Source organism: Candoia aspera, chromosome 2 (genome assembly GCF_035149785.1).
Source record: "Candoia aspera isolate rCanAsp1 chromosome 2, rCanAsp1.hap2, whole genome shotgun sequence".
Classification (NCBI taxonomy): Eukaryota; Metazoa; Chordata; class Lepidosauria; order Squamata; family Boidae; genus Candoia; species Candoia aspera.
Genome location: NC_086154.1, coordinates 159,717,864 through 159,745,824, shown reverse-complemented (window position 1 = coordinate 159,745,824; position 27,961 = coordinate 159,717,864). Strand labels below are relative to the sequence as shown.

Here is a 27,961-nt window from a genome sequence, read left to right as displayed (position 1 = left end):
TAGTTGTCCGTGAAGAAAAAAATGGCTGCCTTAGAAAGGGTGAAGGTGCTTGTGTTGGGTGATTCAGGTGAGTGGGTGAGGGCACGAGGAGCGACCGCAGCCATCCTCCACGAAGCAGAACCGAGGTCTTCCTCTTTGGTGGAAAGGGGCGGAAATAATGTAGTAGGACTCCAAACTGGCTGTTATTTGGGAATTCTTTTCCTGCTTAAACACGTGGCTTCCAGAAAACAAAACAAAAACAAGAAACATTGTAACAGAGAATTCAGCTAGGATTTTCCTGATTTTTAAAAAGTGTTTGTGGATATTTAACGCATCAATATTCTATTTCCAGTCTCAACCGGTTTAGTTCAATCATGATTTTAGATCTTTGTCCTACTATGTATGTAAATGAAGCCATAGCGTTCAATGGTATAAGCGTTTCAAAAATCTTTTTACGAACGCACCTACTTTATCCATTTGTTTCTCGAATTAACATGCTACAAAGGTGCAGTTGCAGAAACATTTCTATTCATCATAGAAACATATATTTGCTTGCAGTGTGTTTGCAATAAAGAAAGCTACCCTTGCTAAGAGTGCTATCTGTCCCTGCCACCGTGTTTTTGAGGAGGGGGTATTATTAAGCTATGTCAAAACGTATCTGTAACTGCTGGGTCACATAGAACCCCAGAATTGCAAGGAGCCATTTAGACCACTGAGTCCAACCTCCCACTCAGAACAAGAATCCAGATTAAAGCATTGCCAAAGGATGGCTATTTAGCCTTCACTTGAACTCATTCAGCAAACTGAAATTTATGATCTCCTATTGTAATTAGTTCCATCTGTTAGGAAGTTTTCCTAACATTCACCCAGAATCAATCTTCCTGTAATTTAAGACTATTATTCTGTGTCTATTGATGCAGTCTGCAATTGCATTTGTATTTTCAGCAGGCGTATCAATACTGCTGACTCATACTCAGTCTGACATCAGTAGCAATTAAAACCCATCTCTCACTTAGTATATGAAGTCATTCTGCTCCTGTGTATTTGATACTTAGGTGAAGTAAACTTTGACAAATTTTGCATTTGTCTCTACTAAATTTCATTTAGTCTTTTTCATCCCTGTTAAAACTATCAAGAACATAGAATCCCAGAGTAGGAAGGGATCTCAGAAGTCATCAATCCAACCCTTGCTCATTGCAGGAACTGCTAAAGCAGGATGATGATGATAAATAATATATTAAATTTATATGCCGCCCGCCTCCCAGCAACTCTTGGAGATGTTGACTATCAAGTCAAATCAATCTTTATTATAGTTATAGAACAACATAAGGGGATAGGGTACAATCACAGATTTTTTTTTTACTTACCAGTCTAATCCACAGATCTTGGATTTTGTGATCTGTCCAAGGATTAACCACATCCAACTTTACTTAGCTTTCTTCAAGATAAGCCCAGTCAGCTAGGGGCTGCCATCAGTTGTGACATACTCCTCTAATGCTCTTAATAAGTATGTCAAACATGGAAGATCAGATCCAGTCATTTGAGAATATATGAAAAACAATCTAGCCTATAATTTTCTGGAAAATCCAACTTGTGCGTGTTGAATCTAATTTTTACACTTGTTTCTATTGTTCACAGTTCTTGAGGGCTGTATAGGGTGGTTTATTCCTATTAAATTTCAGTTATATAGCAAAACTAAAATGATAGAAGAAATCTTTGTTCACCTTTTTTATTTTATGATTTTGTTACAGGTGTGGGAAAATCATCACTTGTTCACCTATTATGTCACAATCAGATGTTGGGAAATCCATCTTGGACTGTGGGCTGCTCAGTTGATGTCCGTGTATGTGAAAGTATAAACACCTGATGCTTTGTGATATTGTGTTTGAAATACTATGATATTTTAGGTACAGAAAAATACTGAAATTTAACTGCAGAGGTAAAGCATAATTGGGATGTAAGGGTGTCTCTTAATCAATGAGCAGTATCCATTATTGATAACTCTAACGTTAGCCAGAGGTGGGGGTGAGAAGGGAAGTTGTGTTGTGAGCTAGAGGAGGTATTTAAATATTCATAGACTTGCAAGTGTTTTTTATAACTGATGCTCTGTTTTCTTCTGCATCTTAGCAAAAATATGCACTAAATTGAGTAAAAAAGATGTACATGTACATAAGGTGAGCGGGATAGGAATTGAATGAAAGTAGAAAAAGGATGGATATGGGCCAAAGAGTAGGGAAAATTATATTTCCAGAATTTAGCAAATATATTCTGATTCTGTGATCCTTGATATAGTTCTTGTGGAGAATACTGTGTTCAGATGATTCTTTGAAAGATGGTGTTTTATATAGAATACTGATTGGCTGGCAACTTCCAAGCAAGACATATATAACCATATTTATTTTAAAGAATGTTTCTGGACCCCAGAATCATTCTTAGGGGGAAAATACTAAATAGCTACTATCCATTTTGAAACATTCCTGGACCAGAAGACAAAATTGCAAGCTAAATGGTTGAGTGGAGTTCTGGGGGCAGAAGGAGTGGGAAAGAATGAACAGGGAATTGTGCCTGTAATGCAAGTTTTTGTTGTAGTGTATTCTTTGTCTGCTTATATTTTGACACTGTGGAGTTTTTTAAAATTTATCTGTACTATGAGCATGCACACAAAGATTAATTAGATCTGTGTGAACTATTTGGAGCGGTGTTTGACCAAAGCAACCCAGTGAGCAAACTGCAGTTCCTACAAGTGTCATAGTAGTTGCATCCTCCTGAAGATTTAGTGCAGCTGCTTTGAAGGCTCTCCCAGATCATTTGCACATTAATTAATTCATACACACACACACACATATACAGTATATATAATATATATCTCCCACGCTTATTTTTTTTATAAATAACTCAAGGCAGGGAACATACCTAGTTCTCCTCCCTCCTGCTTTCCCCACAACAACAACCCTGTGAGGTGAGTTGGGCTGAGGGAGAATGACTGGCCCAAGGTCACCCAGCCGGCTTTTTTTTTTTTCACCAAAATTGGTAGCAAAAGGGCTACCACAGTTGAATGACTTCTCCAAATGATTTGTGCAGCCTGTATGTGTATGTGTATGTTTTGTGTGTGCATACATCTCACACACATACGTTGTGTACATTCTCTCTCCCCATAAAAGCTAAATGCAGATACTGACTTTCTATAGAAATCATGTTTGGATTTTTTCACCAGAACAAGTAAATATAAAACAGCAAGTATCTTCAAGAAAATACTTATTTCCTAATTTTCCTAACAAGGAATATTTCACCATGTTACCTTCATTGCCATTTGGGAAAAAAATCGTGAAAGTAACTATAGCATGCATGTGCCAGGGAAGCTGCATTCTGAGGAACTCATCGCTGAATCCAACTAGCTCACTCCTTAGCCCACCTTTATTATGTTCTAAAGTGGTACTGCACTATGCAGGGAATGTTACATACCTGTAATGCAGGTTTTAATTTATTGTTGTTTTAATTTTATTTATGCTATTTGGTTTCTCATTGTCAGATTCATGACTACAAAGAAGGAACTCCAGAGGAGAAGATTTATTTCATTGAATTATGGGATGTTGGTGGCTCTGTAGGCAGTGCTAGTAGTGTGAAAAGTACACGTCTTATGTTCTACAATTCAGTTAATGGTAATGGATGCACTTTTAAGATCGGTTACATTCTATGGAACATGGTTTGATTTATGCAGACTGTGTTCCCTAAATATTGCAAACAAGAATTTGACATTAAAGAACAGTTATTGGCTGAATTTAGTTATTCAAACACTTTACTTTCCTAGATACCACATATATTCGCAAGTGTTCACAAATTTGTTTAACTTTTTTCTTGAACTATTTTCTAGGCATATTAATTATTCATGTTTATTTGAAATCCAGTAAATTCTAGTTTGCAATGGATTAAATTAATGGATTTATTTCTATTCTGTATCTGTATGGATGCCACATAGATAAGTATGCAAGAGTCTGAAAAATGCTCCATAGCATAAATCCGTTAAAGGTTTGTGGGCCATTCTTTATTTATATTCATTATATTGTGTGTGTGTGTGTGTATTCATGCGTTGGTTCTTTCTTTTTAGCTGATTTCATCTAAAACTGAATCTCCTAAGGCAGTGACAATGGCCATTAATTTTTCCACTGAGCCATATTCGATTTGTTTAGTGCCAGCCTTTGAAAAGTTCTTTTTTAAAAGGAGCCTTATCCATGGCTGGATTTACAGAAAGTTCAAATTTACATACATAAACTCAAACAGAAATATAGAAAGGATCCATCCACTGAGGGCTTTCTTTATCAGCTCTTACTGATACTTTGAACAAGCCAAGCAAAATTACCAGAATCTAATTTCAGCTCAAGCCAAGGCCCCTGACACCTTTTTGCTATGTTCAGTTCTCTTTTATTGTCATCTCTGCCAGTGGGTTGCTATTTATATTTGAAAACTTTTTTTGTCTAAAATCAAGATGCTCCAGTTACCCATCTGTATGCAGGGCTTATGCACTACTTCTGGTGCTCCAAAGTGTTCTTCCTCTAGTTTTTCATTTTCTCTAGTTACTGAAGCAATGGTAGCTAAAATAGTTTCAGAAGCTCCTTGTGTTACATGCCCTTTTCCTTCTTTTCTTCACACATATTTTCTGTCATTTTTAACCTCGCTGATCAACTGTTCTCCTATGGCAGGTTTTCTTCCAGACTCCCAGAAATATACCTATCTTTATTCTCTCTCTCTCTTTTTTAAAGGTTTGTTGAATGGTTCAGTTTGTTCTCGTTTTCATCCATTCTTTATGTGTGACCTTTTCCTTACCTAGGCATAATTTTAGTGCACGATTTAACCAACAAAAAATCTTCCCAAAACTTGTATCGATGGTCCTTGGAAGCTCTCAACAGAGATGTGACTCCATCTAGTGTCCTTGTGACAAATGGGTAAGTAGACAGAATATAGAGTCCCCTTTTCAGGAGAGATGGGTGGAGATAGAAATTTGAAAAACAAACAAATAAATAAATAAATGTGCAGCCAACCACTATCATTGCAATAACCATGTTAATTACATGGAGGGATGACATGTTGTAAGATTCTGAAAATGTGAAAAATGTGTAACACTTCTGAAGAGTAAGCTATTTTCTGTCTCTGCACCAGTCAAAAGAAAATGTTCCACCTCCTCTAGATTAGTAATCAATTAGCAAAATTCTCTTTAGAAATCTGCTCTTAAAGGGTATGTGAAAGTCATAGCATGTGTTTCATGCATAAAGAGTAGCAGTGACCCACAGTTTAATAGCAAAAGTACATCTGAATATATTCAACTTTACAAAGTAGAAGGGGAAAAATACATAGATTTTGGGTAATGTTCACGGCTAGTCGGAATGTATCTATTAAATGAATTCAACACTTAATTCATTAAAAAAATGATTTATAGCTTTACATTGAATACATTTTAATAGTGAAAAGTGTATAATTAAAAAATAACAGGAACAGGATCTTTTCCCCAGATTCTGGGGGATTCAGAGATAGGAGAATATGAGCATTGCTAAAATAGTCCACTGATATAATCTGACTATCAGATTATAGATGTCCTAACAGTCAGAAATCACGCTGAGACGAGGAGTAGGTCTCTAGTGTTTATTACTGCTATATAAAACAGAATCCTAACAAACTGAAGAAGCGTGGGGAAAACCCAGACAGATAAACCCCAAAAGCTAAGGTGGGTCTGATCTGTGTCTCTTTGAATGGCTGCTTAATTCCTCAGTACTACGCATGCGTTTTCCCCCCTGGATAGAGGCCCCCTCCTGCTTGCTATCAGTACTCATGACAATAGAATGTTGAAAACTTGAGCTGAAATAAACTTGACCTATTTTAATCTTTTAAGTGGATGTGAAATGCTAGTACAAATGATTGCTTTTTTCTGGGTGTTTGCGTAGTTTAAAGGAATTGTACTAAATTGGATTCTACTAGCTAAATTTCAGACTTATAGCACAGAGATAATCAGACCCATGTCTTTGCAATGGCAGAGTTAGTATATATATAGCTTTCTAGAACTTATGCTATATCTTGATGTAAACGAATTCAGAACTAGCCTTAGGGAAGATATGAGACAGCTATTAAGTGGGGAAGGAAGGAGCAATCCATGAAAAAGAGACTTCATCAAGAGATTACACAATCCAGAGGTAGAAGGAAGCATGGGAAAGAAACTCAAAATAACCACATCTTGATTTTGTTTAGTATAAGATGGGACTAAGAGAAACTTGGACAGGCTTTCAAAATTCTGTTACTATACCACAATAAAGTAGCATTTTTGGAATCCTTGCAATGTCTGTTTCTTGATCTAGCCTATCTTGAAGGGCTGACACTGGATTTTCATAAACATACCTTGTCCATTTATATTATCTCTACTTTCCATTTGCCATATCCATCCTAGATTTTGTTGGTGTTAAATTGTGATATAAGGGCTCTTAAGCAAGGCATAAGTTTAATAAATGATTGAATAATAGGTTGACATTCCCTTATTCTTTCTGTAAAATATCTTCTGTGCTAATTTGAAGGGTGCTGCTGCTATTTTTGTCACCTTCCTCAGTGTTACTTTCTACTTTTCATGCTTGATCACCATCCTGAAATTAAATCCAGGCATGATGGAAGTGCTTTTGGACTCAGGGATTGAGGTGAAGCATCTTAAAGATGGGGTTGCATTCCTCGAGAAAGAGCAGATCGTTAGGTGACAGCTGTGGCAAGGAGTGTATTTGGGCAGCTGCAGCTAGTGTGCCACCTGCAACCCTTCATGAGTTGCTTTATTGACTTACATATCTTCACTTTCCTTCACAGAGACTATGATCGGGAACAGTTTGCTGATAACCAGATTCCACTGCTTGTCATAGGAACAAAATTAGACCAAATCCCAGAGACAAAACGCAATGAGGTCTTGAGCAGAACTGCTTTTCTGGTCGAGGATTTCAGTGCAGAAGAAATCAATCTGGTTTGTGTTATCCTTTATTTTATCAGCTCAGATTAATGTTGTTGTTGGCCGTGGACTTATTTCATGGAAAAGACATTTCCTTGAAATAAACCCTGCTCGTTTTCTATTACAGCTGGAGGGTACCCTTAAGTTGTTTTTTTCCCTTGCTCCAACAGACAGGACCAAAGAGTGTTATTATGGAGCCCCTACGTCCACAGAGCAACTTTCCAGCCAGTTCTTTGATCCTTAAGTTGTTTTTTTCCCTTGCTCCAACAGACAGGACCAAAGAGTGTTATTATGGAGCCCCTACATCCACAGAGCAACTTTCCAGCCAGTTCTTTGATCCTTCCCAATTCTGTAAAGAGATGCAGTAGTAGGGGACACCTTATGTCTATTTATCCAGTACTGATCCCTCTCATCATAGACACTTGGTGCTTCACAGTTGCCTGTGGCTATGCCATAGAATTCCAAGACATATTTATATTTTTCCCAAGTTGCAACAGAAAAGCATTTCCAGATTTAGATCAATCATCTGCTAAAAGTCAAGGCCATAAAACCAGTTCCACCAGCAGAATAGTACTCAGAGTGCTACAACAATTTTATTTGTGAAGCCTAAAAGGAATGGGGATTTCAGAGACATTCTGACTCTCAAAAAAGACCAGTCTGGCTTAAAAGATATAAGAGCTAAGATCAGTGTCACATGCCAAACAGTCAACCCTGATCTGCCTCCAGGGTCCCAAGACATTATGCATGGACTCAGTTCATGCTTCACCTCAAATAATTTATGCACAGTAAGCACTCGTTCTCCTACATAAAGATACGAAAATGGGGCATCATGATAAAATTAAGCTTGCACCTGAAATAGTCCTTCAGATAATAATGTCCCAGACACTAGACAGTAGGAGTTCATCTGGGAAGTGTTGGCACTTATCCTAATCACCACCAACGTAAGCTTTCTTGGTGTGTGACTTCCTGGGCTAGATGTTTCAGGGTCTCTGGACATCAATGGACTACACACACAGTATAAATTTTCCTGATGGTTAACAGTGATCAGACTAGCCCTTCCTGAATTCAGACCTCTAATATGTACTACCATGTTTCTCCGTGACAGAGCACAATACAGCCCAAGCACATTTGTCATACCAAAGTAGAATTAAGCCCCAATCCTTTATGAGGCAGACCTCAAGAATGCTGGAATGGCCAGAGTCTCAGCTCCTGTATCTTTCTCCCAAACACATCCAGAGCTTTAAATCTTGCAGTGTGAGTGAATAAATGAATTCTTCATCCATAGGTTTTTCACAAGATCACAAGTTTTGAGATCCCATTAGTAGACTTACTTGTATTTCCAGCTCACAATAAGCTGAGCCAATTTGTCTTCTAATTCCCTGCAGAGGGAGCCATAGCCTCAGATATCTTGAACATCCAGTGGCCCAAGGATCTCCTCCACATCTTTCTACCATTTCCTCTCTGAGTGTGTATACTATGCAAGACTTAATGCATAGAGAGGGTGAAAGTAGCTAACAACTGCCCAGAAGACCTTGACAACCCTGAAGTAGTACGTTACCATGGTCCCTGCCCTATAGACCAATTCCCTTTAATCAGGAAACCCAGTTTTTCCCAAGATGTTTATAGCTGTGTGCCAGGAGGTTAAAAAATCCAAGCCTTGTAAACACCAGGCTATAACATGACTTCCACTGAATGTGTTTCAACACATTAAAATCTCAGGCCTCACTGTCAATGCCTGTCCTTGTTGTTGCCATGCTTTAAGATATGTTGTTTTATTATTGTCGGTTTTGTTTTAATTGAAGGTTGCTATTTATTTAGTATACCATTCTCAGCTTCTTTGGGAGAAGGAAGACATAAAAATAAAATTGATATTAACTAAAATTGATATTAATGCACTCATTGTGGGTTTATTTATAAGTCTAGATAATTTTTACCATGGAAATCTAAACATACATTTATACTTATATTTTGTACATTTTGCTCAGGGATTCCCAACCTTGGTTATTATACATTGTTGGAACAGCAAGCTAATAGCATTAGAGAACTCAAAGTTGGGAACTATATGTTTAAGGGAGATGGGAATAATTTCTTTGGCTTTTTAAAAATTTTAAAAACAGAAAGCCATAGATGAATTCCAGTACTTACCATTTAGTTGTCTGGATTTCTGTTAATAACCAACCCCTCCCCCCTCCCCCAAAAAGATACTTGTTTTCAGTGGTAGCAAGAAGGACCTTATCATAGATTTCAGTTTTAACAGTTGCATATGAGGGCCTTATGCTTAACTGTTGTGTGTCCATGTTTATACAGTAATATAGCTATTTAAAAGTTGTGCATTAACCATAGACACATATGCAAAAAGTTAACTCTTTAGTTGATTTATATTACTCCTTTCATTCAGGAACTTAAGGTGCTATATATAGCTCTCCCTCCTCCTAGTTTGCTCTATAACAACCACACTTTGTGACAGGTTTGTCTCAGAGAGAATGACTGGCGCTGGCCCAAGGCGCCCAGGGAGCTTCCATGGCTGAGGGAGGATTAGAACCTGGGACTTACCACTCCTAGTCCGAAACCTTAACCACTGTACCACGTTGGCTGTCTGGGTGAAGGGTGTTCATTGATAGCACATGCCTAAATAAGTGTGTCACATACATGGTGGTATATAGGTGCACTTGCTCCGTCTTTGATAAGTAATTCTGGGGTGGAGGGTTCAGGTTTACTGTCTTCTGGGGCAGCAAGTTTATTGATTGCGACTGACTAATGATGTACAAAATCAGGTATCAGTACAGCAGGAGGTTGCAATATGGTAGATGCAGTAAGCTGCCAAAGGAAAGAATGCTGATTATTTCTGTTGGGAGAAAGACTAATACCCTTGGGTGTGAGAGTAACATTTTGCTTCACCTTGTATTTGGTGGAATGAATGCACAAATGAAAGTGCCAAGGGTAAAAAAATAATTAAGGAAGGATTCTTATATTTTAGTTATGAAGAGCTGCTAGTTGAGAATGAAAGTTAAAACAGGATTGAAGTTTTAGGAAAGTCAGTATTCTCTAGTTAATTTAATACAGCAAGCTAGAGAAACATAGAGTTTCATTTCTTAAAAAATATCCAGAGATTCAAATATTTGGGAACTAATGGCAGCTGTTTGATAAGTTCTCTTTAATTATCTGAAGGCAATAGGTCGATATGTTCTTCTTGAGTAGTTTAAAAGGGCGGGGTATTCTGCATAGGTCTCCCCCCCCAAAGTTTTTTTTTTATGTTATTTCTGGCTTGTAGGAAAAAATATTGATCCTTGCCTTTCCTAGAGCAAATTACCCATATTGGAAAAAGTATTTTGTGAGAAATGCCTGCCATGCAGGTAGTGCAGCAGCAACTTGGTTTGAACGCATGCTTGTATCTCACACTTCAAAACTCCTCTATGCTTTTTAGGGATTCTATATTAATTCTATAAGGATTATAGAAGGTATTAATTAAGATATTAATTCTATATTCTATAAGGATTCACGAACCCATTCAATAACTCCTCATTTGATAAAATATCCAGGAAATTCTGATCTTTTTTATGTTCAGTTGTTGCTATCTGATCAGAATGATTTAGTTTCCCTGAGCGTAGCTAAATTTTGCTATACTGTCTGCAAATTAGGCAGACCTCGACTGCCCATTGATGATTTTACCAATTTGTAAATATATTATCATGTTTTGTTCATTTTATTTAATGTATTTTCAATGTATCTTAATGCCTTTCAGTGACTTCGTTTTCTTTTTTTATTTATAATTCTGGTCTGTGACCGTAATAATAAAGGATTACTGAATTACTGCTTTTTAGGGATATCTATCAATGAGTCCCAGGAGAAAATTAAATTTTTGGTCTTTCAGGATTGTACAAGTCCTCGTTACCTGGCTGCAGGTTCTTCCAATGCTGTCAAGCTCAGCAGATTCTTTGATAAGGTAAGCTTTTTAATTACCTTATTCTTCTCAAGTGACAGAATATGGAATGAAAGACTTCTGTAACCTGATCTAAATTATACAGGTCTTATTGCATAAGCTTAGGCTGCACAGACTTCTCAGAGTGCAAGGCTAGGTTTAAGCAGCCTCTTGAGGAAGTAGAAATTGTAGGGGTCCAGCACAATTCCCCCAATTTTGTGCTTTACCTAAATTTGCCTGTCTGTAGCCTTGAGCCCTCTGCTTTACTGTCTCAACCCAGATTGTTTGAACTGCACTTAGAGAAGTTATATCTTCCTGTGAACTTCTTTCTTACCCTTTATCAACATCAGGGCTGTAGAATTATATCAAGAACATAACTCAGATTAAGGTTGTTACATTTATTTTAGTGCCAATGGAAACATCAGGGCTACTCAGATTTTGTAAAAGCAAAACTAGCCTCCATTTTTGAAGCTTTTAAAGATGAACTTGCTATTAATAAGATCAGCCATTATCAGGGTTGTTTTCTGCTATCAGTAGCCTATATTTCAAAGCTTCCTTCAGTCAGTCAACCTGACAGTTCCCATGATTCCACTATCACAGTTGGCATTTTCAGTGCAGAATATCTTACTTTGACTGCTTGAATCTATGCAAAACTTCTGGTATCGTTGATTGTTTTCCTAAGATGCCAAGGAAGTACATGCACATTCAGGCATCAGCAGAGCAGCGGTGCCTCCACAGCATATGGATCATACCAAAGACCCTCAGATGAAATGGGTTCTTTATTAACAAGGAAAGGCATTTTCTTCATCCCCTTTTGTTCAGTATTTTTTCTTGAACATGGAGATTAAAGTTGTACAGTCTTGTCATAGGTTCTTTTTAGGGATAGCGACAAACTAGACAGACCCTTTCTGCTCTTACTGGGTAAAGAATGCTTTATTACCAAAATAGATACAGAATACACAAGAGAATTTTTTTTCAAATTTACAAAAAGAAGTGGCTTCTGAATTTTAACAGCAAGGATATACAAAATTTTTCCATAATCAATCTCTTACTCTATATTACACCAAAACACTACATTATTTCTATAAATCATTCCACTTTAACACATAATAATAATAATTTATAAAAATACTTTTTCTTTCTTTGTAGTTTTTGTTTTTCTGTAGTTTTTATTCTTCTCTTGAAACCTAATAAAATTTACTACAAAATAGATACAAAATAAATTAGGTGCTTACATGAACAAGAATGTGATTTTTATTTGTTACACTTTTAAGCCTTATCCCTTTATAATTCTAGTAGTTGGTTCTTCTCAATCCTATCATAGTTCAATTTCTGTATGCCCTGAGCCTGCCAGTTTGTCAGATCAGGCCTTTTAGCCCCTGACTGAGGAGTCAGAGGAAAGTATAACACTCTCTCAGACACACACAGACACATATGCACACACGCGCACACGCACACACACCTGTTCCCCTCCTCCTGCCTGCTTTCAGTGAGGGCTCTGTCAGTATTCTTTTTGCTCTGAGCACCTACCTATCTCACCATTGCCTCCACTCTCCCTTCTGGACATCTCCTGACCATTTATGTGTTTAACTACATCTTCTTGTCTTGTCTTGTTTCTTTTCATTTCACCAGGACTCTTCCCAAGATCTGTTACAGTCAAACCCAGTGCATGCTCATGATTCTTTGGTGGTGCATGCAGTTCTGGTCTTCTAAACTATTCCTGAGAGCAAGTGGTATTTTGGTCACCTCCCCCTTCACAAAAATCTACTCTCACAAGATCAGAGCCAGATCTTCCATCCAGAGTTATGGATATGTGCCTGACAGCCTGAAATCCTACCTTATGCCACCTGCTGTACAAGAAGTTCTTGATGCCTCTGGAAAGCCTTCTGTTCCCCATTCTTTTAATGCTCAGCGGGCTTCTTTTTCAAATGTTTCTTTCAGCTTTCTGCGAAAGGCCATCCAGTTCAGATAGGTTTATTGTGGCCTTTTTTTTCCTATTCACTCTTCTACCCAGAATTAGTCAGTGTTCTTCTCATCTTTTGGTTTTAAATTTTTTGTTAAATTTAAGTAACACGTATCCCCATTTCTGAGACAGATTTCTTCTTGGAGCACGTCAGTGGTTCTTTCTTAGTTGACTTCTAAAGTACTTAAGCCCATTCTTCTTAATGTTTGCTTACCTTGAAAGTATTTTTCTTTTGCTAGTTACTTCTATGCTTCATGAACTTTGTGCCCTTCTTATTGATCCACCTTATCGGGCACAGTGATACTCTGACCAGATGTCTCTGTTTTGCCAGAGATACTAACTGCTTTCCATCAGGCTCAGGGCATTGCTCTGCCAACCTTTTTTCCTAAGTCATCAGTTGACCTGCAATGGGTGCTTCATTGTCTATGTATCCCCACATTCTGCACTGAATATACTTCACCATTTCAGAAACGTTTAGCTCTTGTAATGGGCCCAAGGCCTGCAAGTTTCCAATCATCTTTCATGCTAGGTGACTGACACCATTACCTTGGCCTACCAGCTGATCCACCTGTACTTAAAAGGTTATTCTGCTAGGGCAGCTTCAGCATCTACTGCTTTTGCCAAAGGGTGCCCTTACAAGATATCTGTCAGGTTGCTGTGTGGTCCTGTTACTTTACATTCATTCAGAATTATTGCTTGGATATCTATGCCTGTCAGCCCTCCAGGGTAGACCAAACTTGGAAAACAAAGACACGCAAGCTAATACTATTTTTATTATAAGGTTATGGTAACAGAGTTTTGCAAGTCTGAATGCGCTTCCCTCCTCCCTCCTTCCCTTTTTCTTCATGAGAACTAGGGAGGGTCATGTCTGAGACACGTTCTCAAATTACATTTCTGCCCCAGACTCAGATTTCTTTTCCCTGACCATTGTCTTGGTTGCAGCTCTTCCTTCTCTTCCTCAAGGTTATTCCTTCTGCCCATTATAATGCCTGAGTAGATGCATCTTTTGGCATTGCCATGTGGCTCAGTGAACACCTCTGTATGGTGATCTTGTTATTCTCCTATATATGTGGTGCACAGAAGCCACATATCTGGTCTCTTATTGTAACTGGTTCTTTGCTACTCTAAGCATTCATCCATGTTCCTCGTGGTCTTCACTGTGAAGGTTGGTTTATTCATTTTAAGAGAATGTGTCATCATTAGAACTGAGATGCTTAGTTTTACTTTCAGTTTGGCATGCATGTAATGGTGCATTTTGGCTCATTGCTACAGTCCAAGCTGCAATATAATGTGAATTTCAGTGTACAAAACCACCCATGTTGGTTATTGGCATGATATAGAATCATGCTTACAGAAAACACCAAGACTTGAGAAAAGGTTTGAAAAACTTATGTTCCCAAAATTATGAACCAATTTAAGATGAGAACTGACCCATGTTTAACTATGACAGGGTCTTTTGGGGAAATAGTAAGACTACAAACAAGAAATGAAATTTGGTCTCCCTTTGTTGCAGGGTGGATTTGTTATGTAAAAATAATGATTTCTTTTAAACAAAACTGGGAGTATCTCTCTTCAGATCTATTTCTAAATGTTATTTATTGTGCATCTAATTTCCTGTGGATTTATCCATACAAGTTTGTTTCTAAATCTTATTTACAATGTCTCTTATTCTATGGGTTTCTTACTGTGCCTGTAACTGTAGTTTCCATGAGTTTCTATAAACAACTTTTTCTTCTCTCTCCCTTTTTCTCTTCTGGCAGGCTTGAATCATCCATGCCTGTCTTAATTATCAGGGCTTAGCTGCTCTCCTAGTTGTGGAGTGCAGAAACTGAGGTCATTTTCTCCTCAGTCTAAGATCTGCAACCCTTCAGCACCGAGGTTTGGCTGCTTTGACTGCTGGGTAGTATTTCCTAGGCACCTCAGCCCAGCTGAGCTGCTGTTGGCAGCTCGGTGTCTCCCTCTTCCCAGCTGGAAAAGATAAAAGTTCCTATCGGTGCTGGCTGGCTGCAGGCTGTTGGCGCTGCTGTAGAAGTTGTCATGGCTGTTGGGCTCTGTCTTTCTGATGACCTGTTTCCAGCTGCTTGCACCTCTGAATCACCTCCTGCTTCCCCTGTGCCTGCCATTTCCACAGATTCACCAAGAGGGCATTGTTCTCCTCTCCCTTCCATCTGCACACAAATGTAACCTCCCTTGCTCACACACCCACATATAGCTTAGAAACTCAGTTCTTAGAAAGCAAATTTCTATCTCCCGCATGACACAGTATTGCATATAGATCATGTTGACTAGACTATTCCATTTTATTGTGTTTCAGGTTATAGAGAAGAGATACTACATAAGAGATGGCAATCAGGTATATGTTCTTTCTCCTTTTTATTTTATAAATAACGTGAGTTGAGCTTATATTTAAAAGCTTCATCAGATGCATAAAGTGGCTAGACTGATGTAGGATTTAACTTACTGTGAGGTGGGAGAGGGAATGGATGGAAAGACAGATTGGCTGTGCAGGCACAGATTACTTTTGAGACAGATTACCACTGTCAGTTGAACAGCTTTCTGAAGAAAGTGGTTGATATCTCAGTGGCTGGAGCTGGTGTTCTTGTCAAGTACGGTACATAGTCTCACTGTAGACTGATGAGATACAACGGGCCACTGATTGCTTCTGAATGAGTGGAAAATGGCTTGACTGCTGGTGATCTGGAGCTAAATATGTGCCTGCCCGAGTATCTTTTGCGACAAGGCAGTTTAGACAATGTAATGATCCAGCTGTAGGTATTTGAAGACACACATCTTATTCTTGGGTTCCTTCCGATTCATGATGGTTGCTTTGGGCCTCTGACTAGGACAAGGTATTACTATCTAAGGTGGCCATAGCAGAGGTGCCTATGTCGAACATGGAATGTTTTATCTCAGTAAAAGCTGCTTTGGGAACTTCAAGTTAGATTACTTTGATGCAATCTGTGTGTTTGGTAGTGATCTAGAAAGTTCTCACAGATCAGACCTGTGCTAAAAGATGTGCACTGGCTGGCTGCCGGGGTGCTGCTGAGGCAGCCCTGAAGAATCTAGGACCAGATTGCCCTGAAAGAAAATCTTCAGATTTCAAGCATCTGTGATCTTGGGTAGAGGTAATGTTTTCCATGCTGCAACTGGTGGATTGCAGCATGGAAAACATAGGGCCTTCTCCGTGGTGGCTCCTATGTGCTCCAACGGTCACAGGTTATAAGTATATTTTATATACTACTTTTCCCAATAACTAGCTCTCCCTAGTACCTGTCTTTTGATTGATTTTCTTTCATTTTGTAATACTGTTCTATGCAAACGTATGTCCAGAATATTGCAGGAGGATCTTGAAGCAGTGGATACTTCACAGCCTTAATGAGTAGATCCAGAGGGATGCTTTGTTTGTTCAATGATTTGTAAAGGCCTAATTTTTATAAGTTATACAACATTTTAATAACAATTATTATGAATTCTAATATAAACATTTTTATCTGTCTACAGATTCCTAGCTTCTCAGAAAAAAAGAGAATGGGAGGTGGCTTTGTAAAGAGTTTTCACTACGACTAATCCTTTGCTGTGCCATCTATGGAGTGTGGAACAATGAAATGAATTGCCTTGCTTTGAATGCAGCAATCTGGTGCTAAGCAAAATCAGATTCCCTCCCAAGCACATGGACAATGCAAATACTTGCGAAAATGTACCGAACTGTGTCTTCCTAGATGTCTTTAGAGAGAAGCTGCAATTCACAATGCCAGGAATAAACGGAGTATCAAGCTTTGGTGTAGAGTATGCTATCTCATATTACATTTTTGTTCATTATTATTTATTTGCTCTTAACAAATTGACAATAATGAGTGGGAGGGTAGGAACGAGATTCTACAGCGGTTATACTATCAACATTCCCGTTTAGTCCAGCAGATGCTATGTCACTGATAGCAATCAGTGCTAAGGGACCTCACAGAAAGTATCTGTGAATAATAATGAATGGCTCAAAGGTGAAGGAATAGTATTGACAAAACAAGCTTGTGAATAAATGATACCGTTCAGAACTTTAAAAATAACCATGTTTAACGGCATATTTTATTTCTCATACAATTTTCTAAGTGCCATCAATTATGTAGTCAAAATGTACCAAGAGAATTTGGGGAAGAAGGAAAACAAACCAGCTCAGTGAGGTGGTATACATTAGTGGCCACAGACATTTTGTGTTCCTGTTCAGTAGTATCCTCTGCATTTTAACACAATCAAATGTTGCCATCCAGTTAGGGAGAGTCCGAAAGTTTGTGTATTCTTAAGGGGTGTGCAGCGCTTCAGATTCTACGGGAGCCTGCAATTGAGTGCAATTGCGGCTATTCCTTAGCAGCTGCCATGTGACCCAGGGAAAAGATGCTGCCGCTTTAAAGAATGCAGACAGGCCCTGCACTTGCCTTCTCCAAAGCACAGTTTGGAAAGTGAATGTGAAGCATTATACAGCCATTATAGCTGTTAGCACTTGTGAATATACCCTGAGCAGAAGCCCAAAGGAATAATCGTATTATGAAGATGAGGATGCCAGCATGCTGACCCAGAATAAAGATTAAAAAAAAAAGATTGTCCAATTTGCCAACTGATGTAGAGGCCTGAAGATGAGTAGCAGTGATACCTTTCGTGTTGTTGGCAGCGGTAACATGGCAGACCACAGCTGGGGTGGATAGCTGAAACAGATCTTGGGTTAAATGGCAGCAGTCACCATCTTAATTTCTCCAGAAGGTCTCTAAGATGGATGCTAGCCCTTTGTGAAATACCCATTTTGTGGAAATTAATGTAATACTAGCTGAAAGCAATTTGTCCATTACTTGAGCATTGAGTTATTAATAAAAGATAAAAAAATGTTTTTTAAAATGAGGCTAATATCAGCCATGATAGTTCCTTAGCATTTGCTCTGACCTGCCAGTCAGTTTTTTCCTACCTCTACTGAAGTTGTGGGCAGTCCCTTCAGGATCTCTTGCCTTACTCTGCCTCCCTGATTTCAGCGTCTCTAGCAGGACTTTTATAAATAAAAGAGACTTTAATATCTTTCCAGGTCTCCTCTCCCTCCAAACTGCATTTTAATGCCTAGACAAATGCACGTGACATGAAGGAAGAACATGAAGTGTTGTGAAAGTTTATTTCGTTTTCATGTGGAGTGGGAATGAGTGACAGAAGGTTCTGCAGTGCTTAGACATTCCTTGCTCCTTGTTCTGAGTGGTAGTTTTGAAGGATTAAGAGCAGAAATGCTGTTTTTCACTCATGTCAGTGTTCCATGCTAACATTCTCTGAAGTAAGATGACAAAAACGAGCCAGATTTTTCCTCCCCCTTTTTTCCTGGTTGTTGATTTGCAAAAATCTCTCCATTGGTTCCAGAAGAGAAGCCTGTTTCTCATTAAACCCAGGCTCAACTGAGTAAATAGTTTGAAATCTCTCTTGGACTTTCTCACTTGCAGAACAGATTGGTTGCCATCACACTATCTTAACTTTCTTCAGTTGCTGCTAAAAGAAAACCATTTTGGAAACCATTTTAGCAGTTGTTTGACCAAACAAACTTAGTTTTTGCAATGGCCTCAGGAAAGACAAGAAACATGGAAGAAGTAAGAGAGTTGAAGGTAAGTTAGCACTGAAAATCTGGATCCTATTGCTTTGACTAAAAGATTTCAGAATTTCCTCATTCCCATTCAGTAAACAGTAGAGTTCTAGAATCCTTTCATCCTTTCTGGGATGAACTGGGGAAATCACATTTATCTATCTACTATCTATCTATCTACTATCTATCTATCTATCAAATTTTGCTACCGCCCATCTCCCCCCAAAGGGAACCCTTGCTGCAGATGCAAATGCTTTCTGTGAGCAGGCAGAAACCACCAGATATTTGCTTGAGCTTTGATTCCTGATGCCCATGGGGTCATTAGCTTGGAGTGAGGGGATTTTGCACTGTTCACTTAAAACCCTATGTATTTAAAACTTCAGTCATTCTTTGTAATTCCTTTTCAAATTCAGATTGTTGTGTGTCTAATTGGCATGTACTTAGACTAGATTTTTAACATGTTTAAACTGTAGATCTGAATCTAGTAAATTTTGGGAAACAGGAATTACAGTACCTTTCCCTTTTTAAAGGGGCCATTTTAAAATGAGATTGAATGTGTTAGACAAATGAGAAGAATATTTAGGAAGTATTATTCAGTGTCATACTCTTATGGGCTTCTTAACATTTAGAAGTAATTCAAAACAGCTTAGAATAATGATTTCCATATGAATCAAACCAATCCATTTCACCAGGAGGGTCTGATGCAATTTATTTTTATTTATTTATTTATCTAATTTATCCCTGCCCATCTCCTCCCGTTGGGGGACTCTGGGCGGTTTATAACAATCATAAATAAGACACAGAATTTGAATAAGTACCTCATTCCATTATTTGTTATAGCTATCTATCAGAAAACTATTTGGAATGCTAACTTTAATTTGTTATATAGAACTAGAAATCATTGGTTCACTAAGACATAAATTATGTTCTGACCATTCCAGACAAAATCCATGCTTTAGAGAATAATAGAAGGGTTATTTCTCAGCCAGCCTGTCAAGCAAGCCAGATGTATTAATTGCATGTAATTAATATATTTTGTCACTGCAGCTGGGGGAATTGAATTTTTCCTGCTGGTGGTGGTTTCATTATTTCTGAAAGAGCGTTCTAGAACTGGTGATCCATCAGTCTAACTAGGGTTAACCCATCTGACACTTCACTTGAAAAATCCTCATTTAAATCCCCTCTGTAAAGCCTCTTCCTTTCTTTCTACCATTTTAATTGATAAGAAGTACAGTTAACACCTATTAAATGTCATTTCTTTCATTTTTACTAATTTTGTGGAATTACAAATTTAGTGCTATAGGAGCACTAAACATGCCTAAGTGGTCTTCCATTTATGTTCATGAATCAAGACACCGTAGTTCTTTACTCAATGCCTTCTTATAATCTTGGACTTCTAATTTATGTGTTGGAGGAACCTTTTTTTTTAGTAAGTAATCATTATTGGGTTATTGTGTACAGAACATATTAAATCCTTTAATACTATTAAGGGCTGCTGGCCATATCTAGTTATCAAACTGTATTTTAATTGAGGGCATTGCCAGTCTATACATTTTTGGCAGCTTTCTGCCAAATGATCGGCTAATGCTATTAATTGATCTAAGGTATCCACCCAGGTTCTCCAATGAAAGGATTGCCTTACTGTTTTCAAGTTTCAATTTTCCATAATGTTCATTTACAATAATAATGATCAAACTGAAACTAATGTGCTAGTGCATGCCATGCCTCTTTTGTAGGTAATATTAGGAGGGAAAAATCCATTCTAGACAAATTAATTGATCACATTCCAACTTATTAAAGCTCTCAAAAATGCAATTCCAAAATGTGGGAATGACAGGCCTTATGATAAAAGCCTAAATCTTAAAAATTAAAACTTCAACAGACAATTGAAACATTCTGATTGAAAAACAAGGGGAGAATTTCCCCAAATAAATTTCAAAACAGTGCATTAAGTTCCCAAAATACATTTCAGGACTGTATGTATACTATACCATAGTATAAGTTATGGCAAAACATTTTATAAAGTACTAATTTTGCTCCAAATACAGTACTCAGCTTAACTTATCTACCCAAATCTGTTACTAATTTCCAGGACCAGTTTGCTTAAAATCAGTTTACTCTGAATCTATAACTTGGATACCTTACATACAGCAAACAACTTCATTTAACAGACCTCAGTTTAGCAGACTTCAGATAAGGTAGATCTGCTATGCTGGGACTTTGGTGGTAGTAACAGCAGTGTTGGCGGAGAGGGAGGGAGGACTGGATCAGTAAGAGGTGGACAGGCCAAAGGGATATTCATCTAAATCCACAGTCATGTTTTTATTCATTTCTTTAAGATAAGATACTATGTTTTCATCCTTCCTGTCAGTGGATGAAGGAGTAGATAGCACTGCCAAGACTGCCGTGCCACAGGCTGGAAGCTTCTCAGTTTCAAATTTTACTCTTCAAAGTATCTAGGTAGCCTGTAAGTTATTTCCCAATTAGATTTTTAAAAACCTGAAGATTAGCCAACCCTCTCTTGATCAGTTCTAATGAAGAGGCTATGCAACTCTGTAGATTAAATAAGGCAGGAGACAACAGGAATGAAGACAATGTTGCAGAATGCTGGGAAAGCCTTTAGCCCAGGAGAGGTCAAAAAAGTCACACACCAAGCATTTCTATAAAAATAATTTATTTACAGAAAACAAAAACAAAAGCAAAACATTTAAAGGACCTAGCTCCCTTTTTGGAGCAAGCCTTGCTGAGCTACATTTCCAGCAGAGAGAAAAAGAAGTGAAGAACAAGTCCGGGCAGGTCCTCCCCCCAGGCTATTTTGCATGAAGCACGTGAGAGGAGACAATCAAATGCAACCCCTTCACCTGGCCAAATGATTAGGTATAAAAGTAGCTTAATCTGTTAGTAGGGAAACCTTAACACTCCCCTTTTTACACTACAGATTAAGATGCAAACCAATCTTCTCTGACTTTATATGTCTTTCCATTCACATTACCATTATCTCCCCTTTGGTTTAACAGAAAGTTACCATTTTTCTTCCTGTGTTTTTCCAAACCTAGGTAATTGGTCACAACTCCAAGGCTTTTTAATATGAAATGGCTTTTTATGCAGGCTTCAAAATCAAGCCTTTGTTTTTCTGTTGATGTGAATAGCAGCAAATCATCAACATAAATGCACAGATACATACAGCCTTGTTTGTCCTTCTTCATATATACACAGGGATCTGCTTTTCCTTTTTCAAAACCAAAATTCTGCAGTTTTTCATCTACTTTTTGGTTCCAGGATCTAGCAGCTTGTTTTAACCCATAGATTGACTTCTGCAGTTCACAGACTAGATTCTCCCCTTTTTCATAGCCAGGGGGTTGCTGCATGTATAATCTGTGGTCTAAATCACCATAGAGAAATGCAGTTTGAATGTCATAGTGGTTAACTGACATTCCCTTGAGTGCAGCAACTTTTAACAGTAATCTAATTGATTCACCTTTAGTAACTGGTGCAAAAGTCTTGTCAAAGTCTAAATCTTTCCTTTGAGTGAACCCTTTTGCAACCAACCTTGCTTTATATTTTTGGATTTTGCCATCAGCATCCCTTTTCAGTTTGAAAACCCACCTACAACCCAGACAGCGTTCATTGGGAGGTAGATTTACCAGTTTCCATGTTTTATTTTCTTTCAAGGATGCTAATTCCTGTTGCATGGCAGAATGCCAATTTTGTGCAATCTCAGGTGGTAAAGCATTCACTTGTTCTAAAGACTCAGGTTCTGTGAATATGTGAAAAGCCTTTACTGTTTCAGCCTGAAAACGTGATGGAGGAACGCCTTTATTACTCCTCTGAGATCTGCGAGGTAATACAGGGCTTAAATTTTGACTCCTATCACTTTCCTGAGAAGCATCTGTCTCATCAGACAGATCTTCAGTTTGCTTTTCTGGTTTAATGTCCTCATCAGGCAAAAGATCACCATCAGCAAGTCCTTGCTGTTCTCTTGTGGTGGTCAGTTCAACTGGAGAGCTAGAATTTAATCTCCCCCAGTTTTGTTCAGCAAAAGAAGCACTTTTGCTAATTATTAATTTCTCTCCCATTATGAACCTGTAGCTCCTCTGGCTTTGTTCATAGCCAACAAAGATGGCTTTCTTTGTTGTGGGGCCTCCTTTCCTTCTCTGCTGTTTTGGAATGTGAACCCATGCAGTGCTACCAAACACTCTAAGATGGCTTACCTTTGGTTTCACACCATAAAACAAATGGAATGGAGTGTCCTGAATCATAGAGTTATACAACCTGTTCTGAACATAACAAGCAGTCGATAAAGCTTCTCCCCAGAACGTAAAACATAATCGTGAATCTTTTAACATGCATTCCATCGCATTTTGCAAGGTTCTGCCCTTTCTTTCAGCAACACCATTTTGCTGAGGGGTGTACGGGTTAGAAAGAATTTGTTCTATCCCTTTTTCCACTAGGAACCTTCTGAATTTGTGAGAAAGGTATTCTCCTCCTCTATCACATTGGAGTGCAGATACAGGCCTAGGGAATTTTCCATTTGCCCATGTCACAAAACCTTTAAATTTCTCAAATGCCTCCTCTTTATGTTTTAAGATGTAGATAAATGTGTATCTTGAGAAATCATCAATGATGGTCATTGCATACCTTGCTTGTCCAAGACTTGGAGCAAAAGGACCAATAATATCAGAGTGTACAATTTCCAAAGGTCTAGTTGTAACTCTGTCACTGTGCTTACTCACAGGAGCTTTTAGTGTTTTGCATTCTTTGCAAACTACACAATCTAAGTATTTATCACAGGGTTTTATCTTTAGGTCAGCACACAGCTGTGACATTTGTGCTATATACTTGATATTAGCATGACCAAATCTCCTGTGCATCAGGTGTACACATTGGTCATGATATGGAGTGTTGCCAACTGCAGCCTTGCAGCTTGGCTTCCTTGCATTTTGCACAATGTACAAGGAGTCTTTTAACATACCAGTAGCACACAATTTCCCATTTTTATGTATCTCACAACCATTTTTCTTAAATGTTATGATATACCCTGTTGCAGCCAATTGTGCCACAGATAAAAGGTTTGATTGTAAATTTGGCACATACAACACACCTTTTACAGTTTCTCCTAAGCAGGATAAATACAAGTCACCTTGTCCCATAATTTTGGTCACAGACCCATCAGCCAAAGATACACTTTGTCTTTCAGTTTTAGACAGTGACACAAAAGAGCTTTTACAATTACATAAATGACAACTGGCCCCAGAATCTAACACCCATACATCAGAATTACCCTTCTCAGCAACCTGTGCAATTTGGGTTGTCTGAAGAGCCTTCTTCTGTGTTGCCCTTGTGTTCTTCTGCTCTGTCTTTCTACTCTTGGGTCTCATGGCACAGTCTCTTTGCAAATGTCCAGCTGAACCACAAGTGAAGCATCGCTGGCTTGCTAGTGCTGTGGCCTCAGGTTCCTTTCCCTTCTTTTCCCTCGTTTTCTGGTCTTGCAGCTTTCCAAAAAAGATGGGGGGGGATCTTTCCTCTCTCTTCTCCCATTCAGCGAGTAAGCGCTGTGTAACATACGATGGGGTGAGGTCTGTTTCAGGCATAGCCTCCAGGGTACAAATCAGCGTGTCCCACGTTTCATTTAGTGAGGACAGGAGGATATAGGATTTTGTGAGAGGTGTAAATTCCATTCCTCTCTCCTGCAACTCAACAAACAGCTGCTGAATATAATGCAGGTGCTCAGGAAGGCTTTCTCCTTCTGCAAGGTAGGCTCTGTACAGCTTTTTCGTCAGAGTAACTTTACTCCCTGCTGTTGCCTTTACATATAAGTCTCTCAAAGCGTCCCAAAGTTGCTTTGCAGACTGCATGCCTCGCACGTGGACTAGCTGATTGTCCTCAACTCCCAAGATAATGGTGGCTCTAGCCCGCTCATCCTGTCTCAGCCATTCAGCACTGGGATTTTGGGGGGTTTGCTCACCAATTGGCAGCCAAAGATTCTCTCTGCGAAGATACATCTCCATCTTCAGGGCCCAATTCAAATAGTTGGTCTCTGATAGGCGCTCCAGAGGCATCGCTGAGGGCTGGGAGGTAGCCATGGCTTCTTCCTTCTTTTGCAAGTCACCTCAGCTAGCTTCTTTGTCCTGCAGACCGGCAGTTGCTGGAAAATCTCCAGGTGGCTCCAAAGAAAATCTTCACAGGTCTTTGCTACCTGCCTTTAAATTGTGCATGAGGTGTGGAGTTGATCTCTCTTTTCTCTCTGGGTTTTACTGGGCTGTTTTACTGGGCCCATAACCTGTTGCAGAATGCTGGGAAAGCCTTTAGCCCAGGAGAGGTCAAAAAAGTCACACACCAAGCATTTCTATAAAAATAATTTATTTACAGAAAACAAAAACAAAAGCAAAACATTTAAAGGACCTAGCTCCCTTTTTGGAGCAAGCCTTGCTGAGCTACATTTCCAGCAGAGAGAAAAAGAAGAAGTGAAGAACAAGTCCGGGCAGGTCCTCCCCCCAGGCTATTTTGCATGAAGCACGTGAGAGGAGACAATCAAATGCAACCCCTTCACCTGGCCAAATGATTAGGTATAAAAGTAGCTTAATCTGTTAGTAGGGAAACCTTAACAGACAATTGCAGCTAAACACACAGACCTCTTGACTGCAGTCGTTCTGTTACTGGTTCCAGTATGGCTACACTTCTCTCATATGGCACTGAAAGTTTTGTAGAAATAGGATTCTTTCTTAAGAAATAGGCAACCTCTATAGCTCTTTTAACTCTAGAGGTAATTCAGTGATAGAAAAGCAGAGCCAGATTTACTAAACGATGAATATAATGTATGTGATTAAATTCCAGAGTGGAGACCAGCTCCAGATGTCCACTTGTCCTGTAAGCCATGTGACATCAGGGTAGGGTAGGTTAAGAGAATGAGGTTGCTCCATTAAACTCCACACCCTGGTAGGAGGATAAGGGAAATAGTTATTTTCCATGTCCTCCAGCATAGATGAAAGGACTCTGCAAGAGGAGTTGAATTCAGAAATTCAGCTATAGTCCAATTTGTGACCGAAGCTGACATGTCTGCCTAATGATAAGCCTGAAAGGGCAAAAATTAAATCTAACTTTTCAACAAGGTAGGAAAACTTTTAGTATGAAGTGTCCTTTTGTTTTGCAGTACATGTCAGGATTTGGTAATGAATTCAGCTCTGAAGATCCACGCTGCCCTGGAGCCTTACCAGAAGGACAGGTATTTAAAATATGGGGAAGTGGACTTGACCCAAAGACCAGAGAGTTGTTCAGCCTGGCCTAGCAAGCTACATGATGTCAGAAGGCAAGATTTAAGAGATGTCACTCTGTGACAAAAACCACATATAGGGGATAGGCAAACAAAAAGAGTGGCAAGTGCCAACACAAGTGCCACAATAAGTGGAAGAATGTATCAGTCTCCTTGTCAATGGATTTTGTCTGAAACATATTGAGTCATCAGTAAAAAATTGGAGTTAGCTCCTTTGTTTCTAGCAAAGTAATCCTATGAAAGGAAGATACCTGGAACTCAGAATGGCAAGATTTCTCCTTGCCTGTCACAGGGATGGAAAAGTCTGCTTTACCAGGGAGCTCATCCTACCTAGACAGACTCAAGCAGGGCCACCTCCCTTCCTGAGACTTTCTGCCCACTTCTTTCTGCTTGAAGAAGATAGATGTTTCCGTGATTTTGCCCAGCAGGAGAAGCTTCCTCAAACAACCACCTCTGAGGTCATCTGCCTCCTTCAGAGAACTGAACTCAGTACAGATTCAAATCTCTCCCTTCTTTCTGTAAAACAGAAAGTGTTGAGGAAGCTACTCTTTTCATGAGTGTAACATATACTTAGCTTTTGCAAGTCGTTTTTCACCTCTAAGTACAAAGGTATTTATTTTCAGGGGCTGCTCTCCAAAACCATAGCTATCTTAAGTTATCTTTATGTTATTTACAACTGCCCAGAGTCCCCTGATGGGAGGAGATGGGCGGGGACAAATTGGATAAATCAAATAAAAAAATAAAATAAAATTTACAAGCAGAGCAAAATTGGATTATACTCAGCTAAAGCCAGACTGGCTCATCGTCCTTGTTCATAAAGCTCAGGACAGAAACTGCATTTTTCCAGCTGTGTCCTTGAATAGTGCACAGGACCTGGACACTCAGGAGTCTCCTATGGAAGGAGATGCAAAGTGTTCTCAAGGAGTCTGTCAAAATATGAGGTCATCACTGTCAGTTGAATCCTGGAGGATTATCATTCTTTTATGTAATCTGTATATTAAAGAGAAAACTTCATTCTAATTCATTATTTCTATTCATTTAGAATAATCCTCAGGTCTGTCCGTATGGGCTGTATGCTGAACAGCTCTCAGGGTCAGCATTCACTTGTTCACGATCCTCCAATAGGAGAAGGTATGTGTGAATTTAGGAGAAACAGTGTAATTATATTGGCCTTGGAATCCACTGCAATGTTCTTTAAAAGAGAAAGGCACTTTGGCCTCTGTGTATATATATTAGTGGTAGGCTTAGCCATCAGAATAAAATGTTAAGCCATTAACGTGCTGGACTAGGAGCAGGGGGACCTGGGTTCTGGTCTTCTGTTAGACATGGAAGCTAATGGAGTGACCTTGGGCCAGTCACTCCGTCTCGTGCCAAATCAACATCAGCCTCTGCAACAAACTGGTTGAAAAACAAAACCCCTTGTCACATCACGCAACAGTAGCTTCACTTGTGAGAACTAAGTAAGCACAGCACAAGAACAGACAGATCCTGCAACTAAGCAGGACAAACACTATGGGAAACAACAATGTGAAGGAAAAGGGGGAAAGCCTGTTGAGTCAGGCTTTAGCAGAAAAGAAGGATGTGGGTGTGCTGAGGCAAACGGTTCTCTCATACTTCCTTTTTTCCCAGCATGGCACAAAACCTGAGTGTCATGAGTGCCGTTGAGCTAAAGTAATCAGCGCAATGGCACTCATGACAATGACAAGGAAATAGGTGAAGGGGTACAAGTTAAGTAGCCATCAACCCACAACGACTAACGGCTAACAAACAATAGATAAACGGATCACGGAGCCACCCAAGCCATCAGCAGCAATACCACGGGGATCGCCCAGCTGAAAGCAATCAGCAGAAGAATGAAAACCTGAGGATGGGCGATCCTAGAAACCCTCAACCAATGGCAGGGCAACGCATGGGACAAAGGGGGGTGACGTGACCGAGAGCGAGGGGGCGCTGACCGGCGCGGGGTATTTAAACCCCGCACCGGCGCGCTCCTGTCACTCTCAGCTTTTTCTAACAACGTTGTACCTATCCTGAAATAAACCAGAGCCTGCTTTGCAACCCAGTGTCTGAACGTTATTCAGAGGTAGGCAGCGCATGACATAAAGCTGAGAGTCATAAACTCAGCCTCGCCGAGCCCCACCGGACGACAACGAGCCGCGGGAGGAGTAGACGGCGAGAAGACCAGCAAGATGAGGCCGGAACGGCGCGGGCAAGGAGGGCGAGCCGCGCGGCAAGAGACAGAGGAGGACCGACCGAGGCCAGAG

General features: G+C 39.3%; 2 protein-coding genes across 4 annotated transcripts in view; both read left to right on the top strand.

Annotated features, from left to right (window-relative positions):
* Window positions 1-11: 11 nt before the first annotated feature.
* On the top strand, window positions 12-16,889 carry RABL3 (RAB, member of RAS oncogene family like 3). Of its 2 annotated transcripts, XM_063294606.1 has the most exons (8): window positions 12-67; window positions 1,731-1,822; window positions 3,509-3,638; window positions 4,805-4,919; window positions 6,811-6,961; window positions 10,818-10,889; window positions 15,143-15,181; window positions 16,330-16,889. In XM_063294606.1, exons 1-8 carry the CDS (start codon window positions 22-24, stop codon window positions 16,393-16,395), a joined length of 711 nt encoding a protein of 236 aa, XP_063150676.1. In that variant the 5' UTR covers window positions 12-21; the 3' UTR covers window positions 16,396-16,889. The 2 variants fall into 2 exon arrangements, with proteins under 2 accessions (XP_063150676.1, XP_063150677.1); XM_063294607.1 differs by lacking the exons at window positions 10,818-10,889; window positions 15,143-15,181; window positions 16,330-16,889 and adding an exon at window positions 8,052-8,159.
* Window positions 16,890-17,946: 1,057 nt separating this feature from the next.
* Window positions 17,947-27,961, top strand: part of HGD (homogentisate 1,2-dioxygenase) — a 39,373-nt gene continuing 29,358 nt past the window's right edge. The window contains exons 1-3 of one of the 2 annotated variants that reach the window (XM_063294604.1): window positions 17,947-18,449; window positions 25,578-25,649; window positions 26,740-26,828. In XM_063294604.1, coding sequence (XP_063150674.1) covers window positions 18,402-18,449; window positions 25,578-25,649; window positions 26,740-26,828 — 209 coding nt within the window. In that variant the 5' untranslated portion in view covers window positions 17,947-18,401. Of the gene's footprint in view, window positions 18,450-25,071; window positions 25,650-26,739; window positions 26,829-27,961 lie in introns of those variants that run through there. The other variant, XM_063294602.1, reaches the window with a different exon arrangement.

What these genes read in the sequence shown, in the direction of transcription:
- RABL3 (XM_063294606.1), top strand. Translation starts at nt 22, where the DNA reads ATGGCTGCCTTAGAAAGGGTGAAGGTGCTTGTGTTGGGTGATTCAG. An exon ending in GCTTGTGTTGGGTGATTCAG is followed by an intron (nt 68 to 1,730) that starts GTGAGTGGGTGA and finishes ATTTTGTTACAG; the next exon opens with GTGTGGGAAAATCATCACTT. An exon ending in GCTGCTCAGTTGATGTCCGT is followed by an intron (nt 1,823 to 3,508) that starts GTATGTGAAAGT and finishes TCTCATTGTCAG; the next exon opens with ATTCATGACTACAAAGAAGG.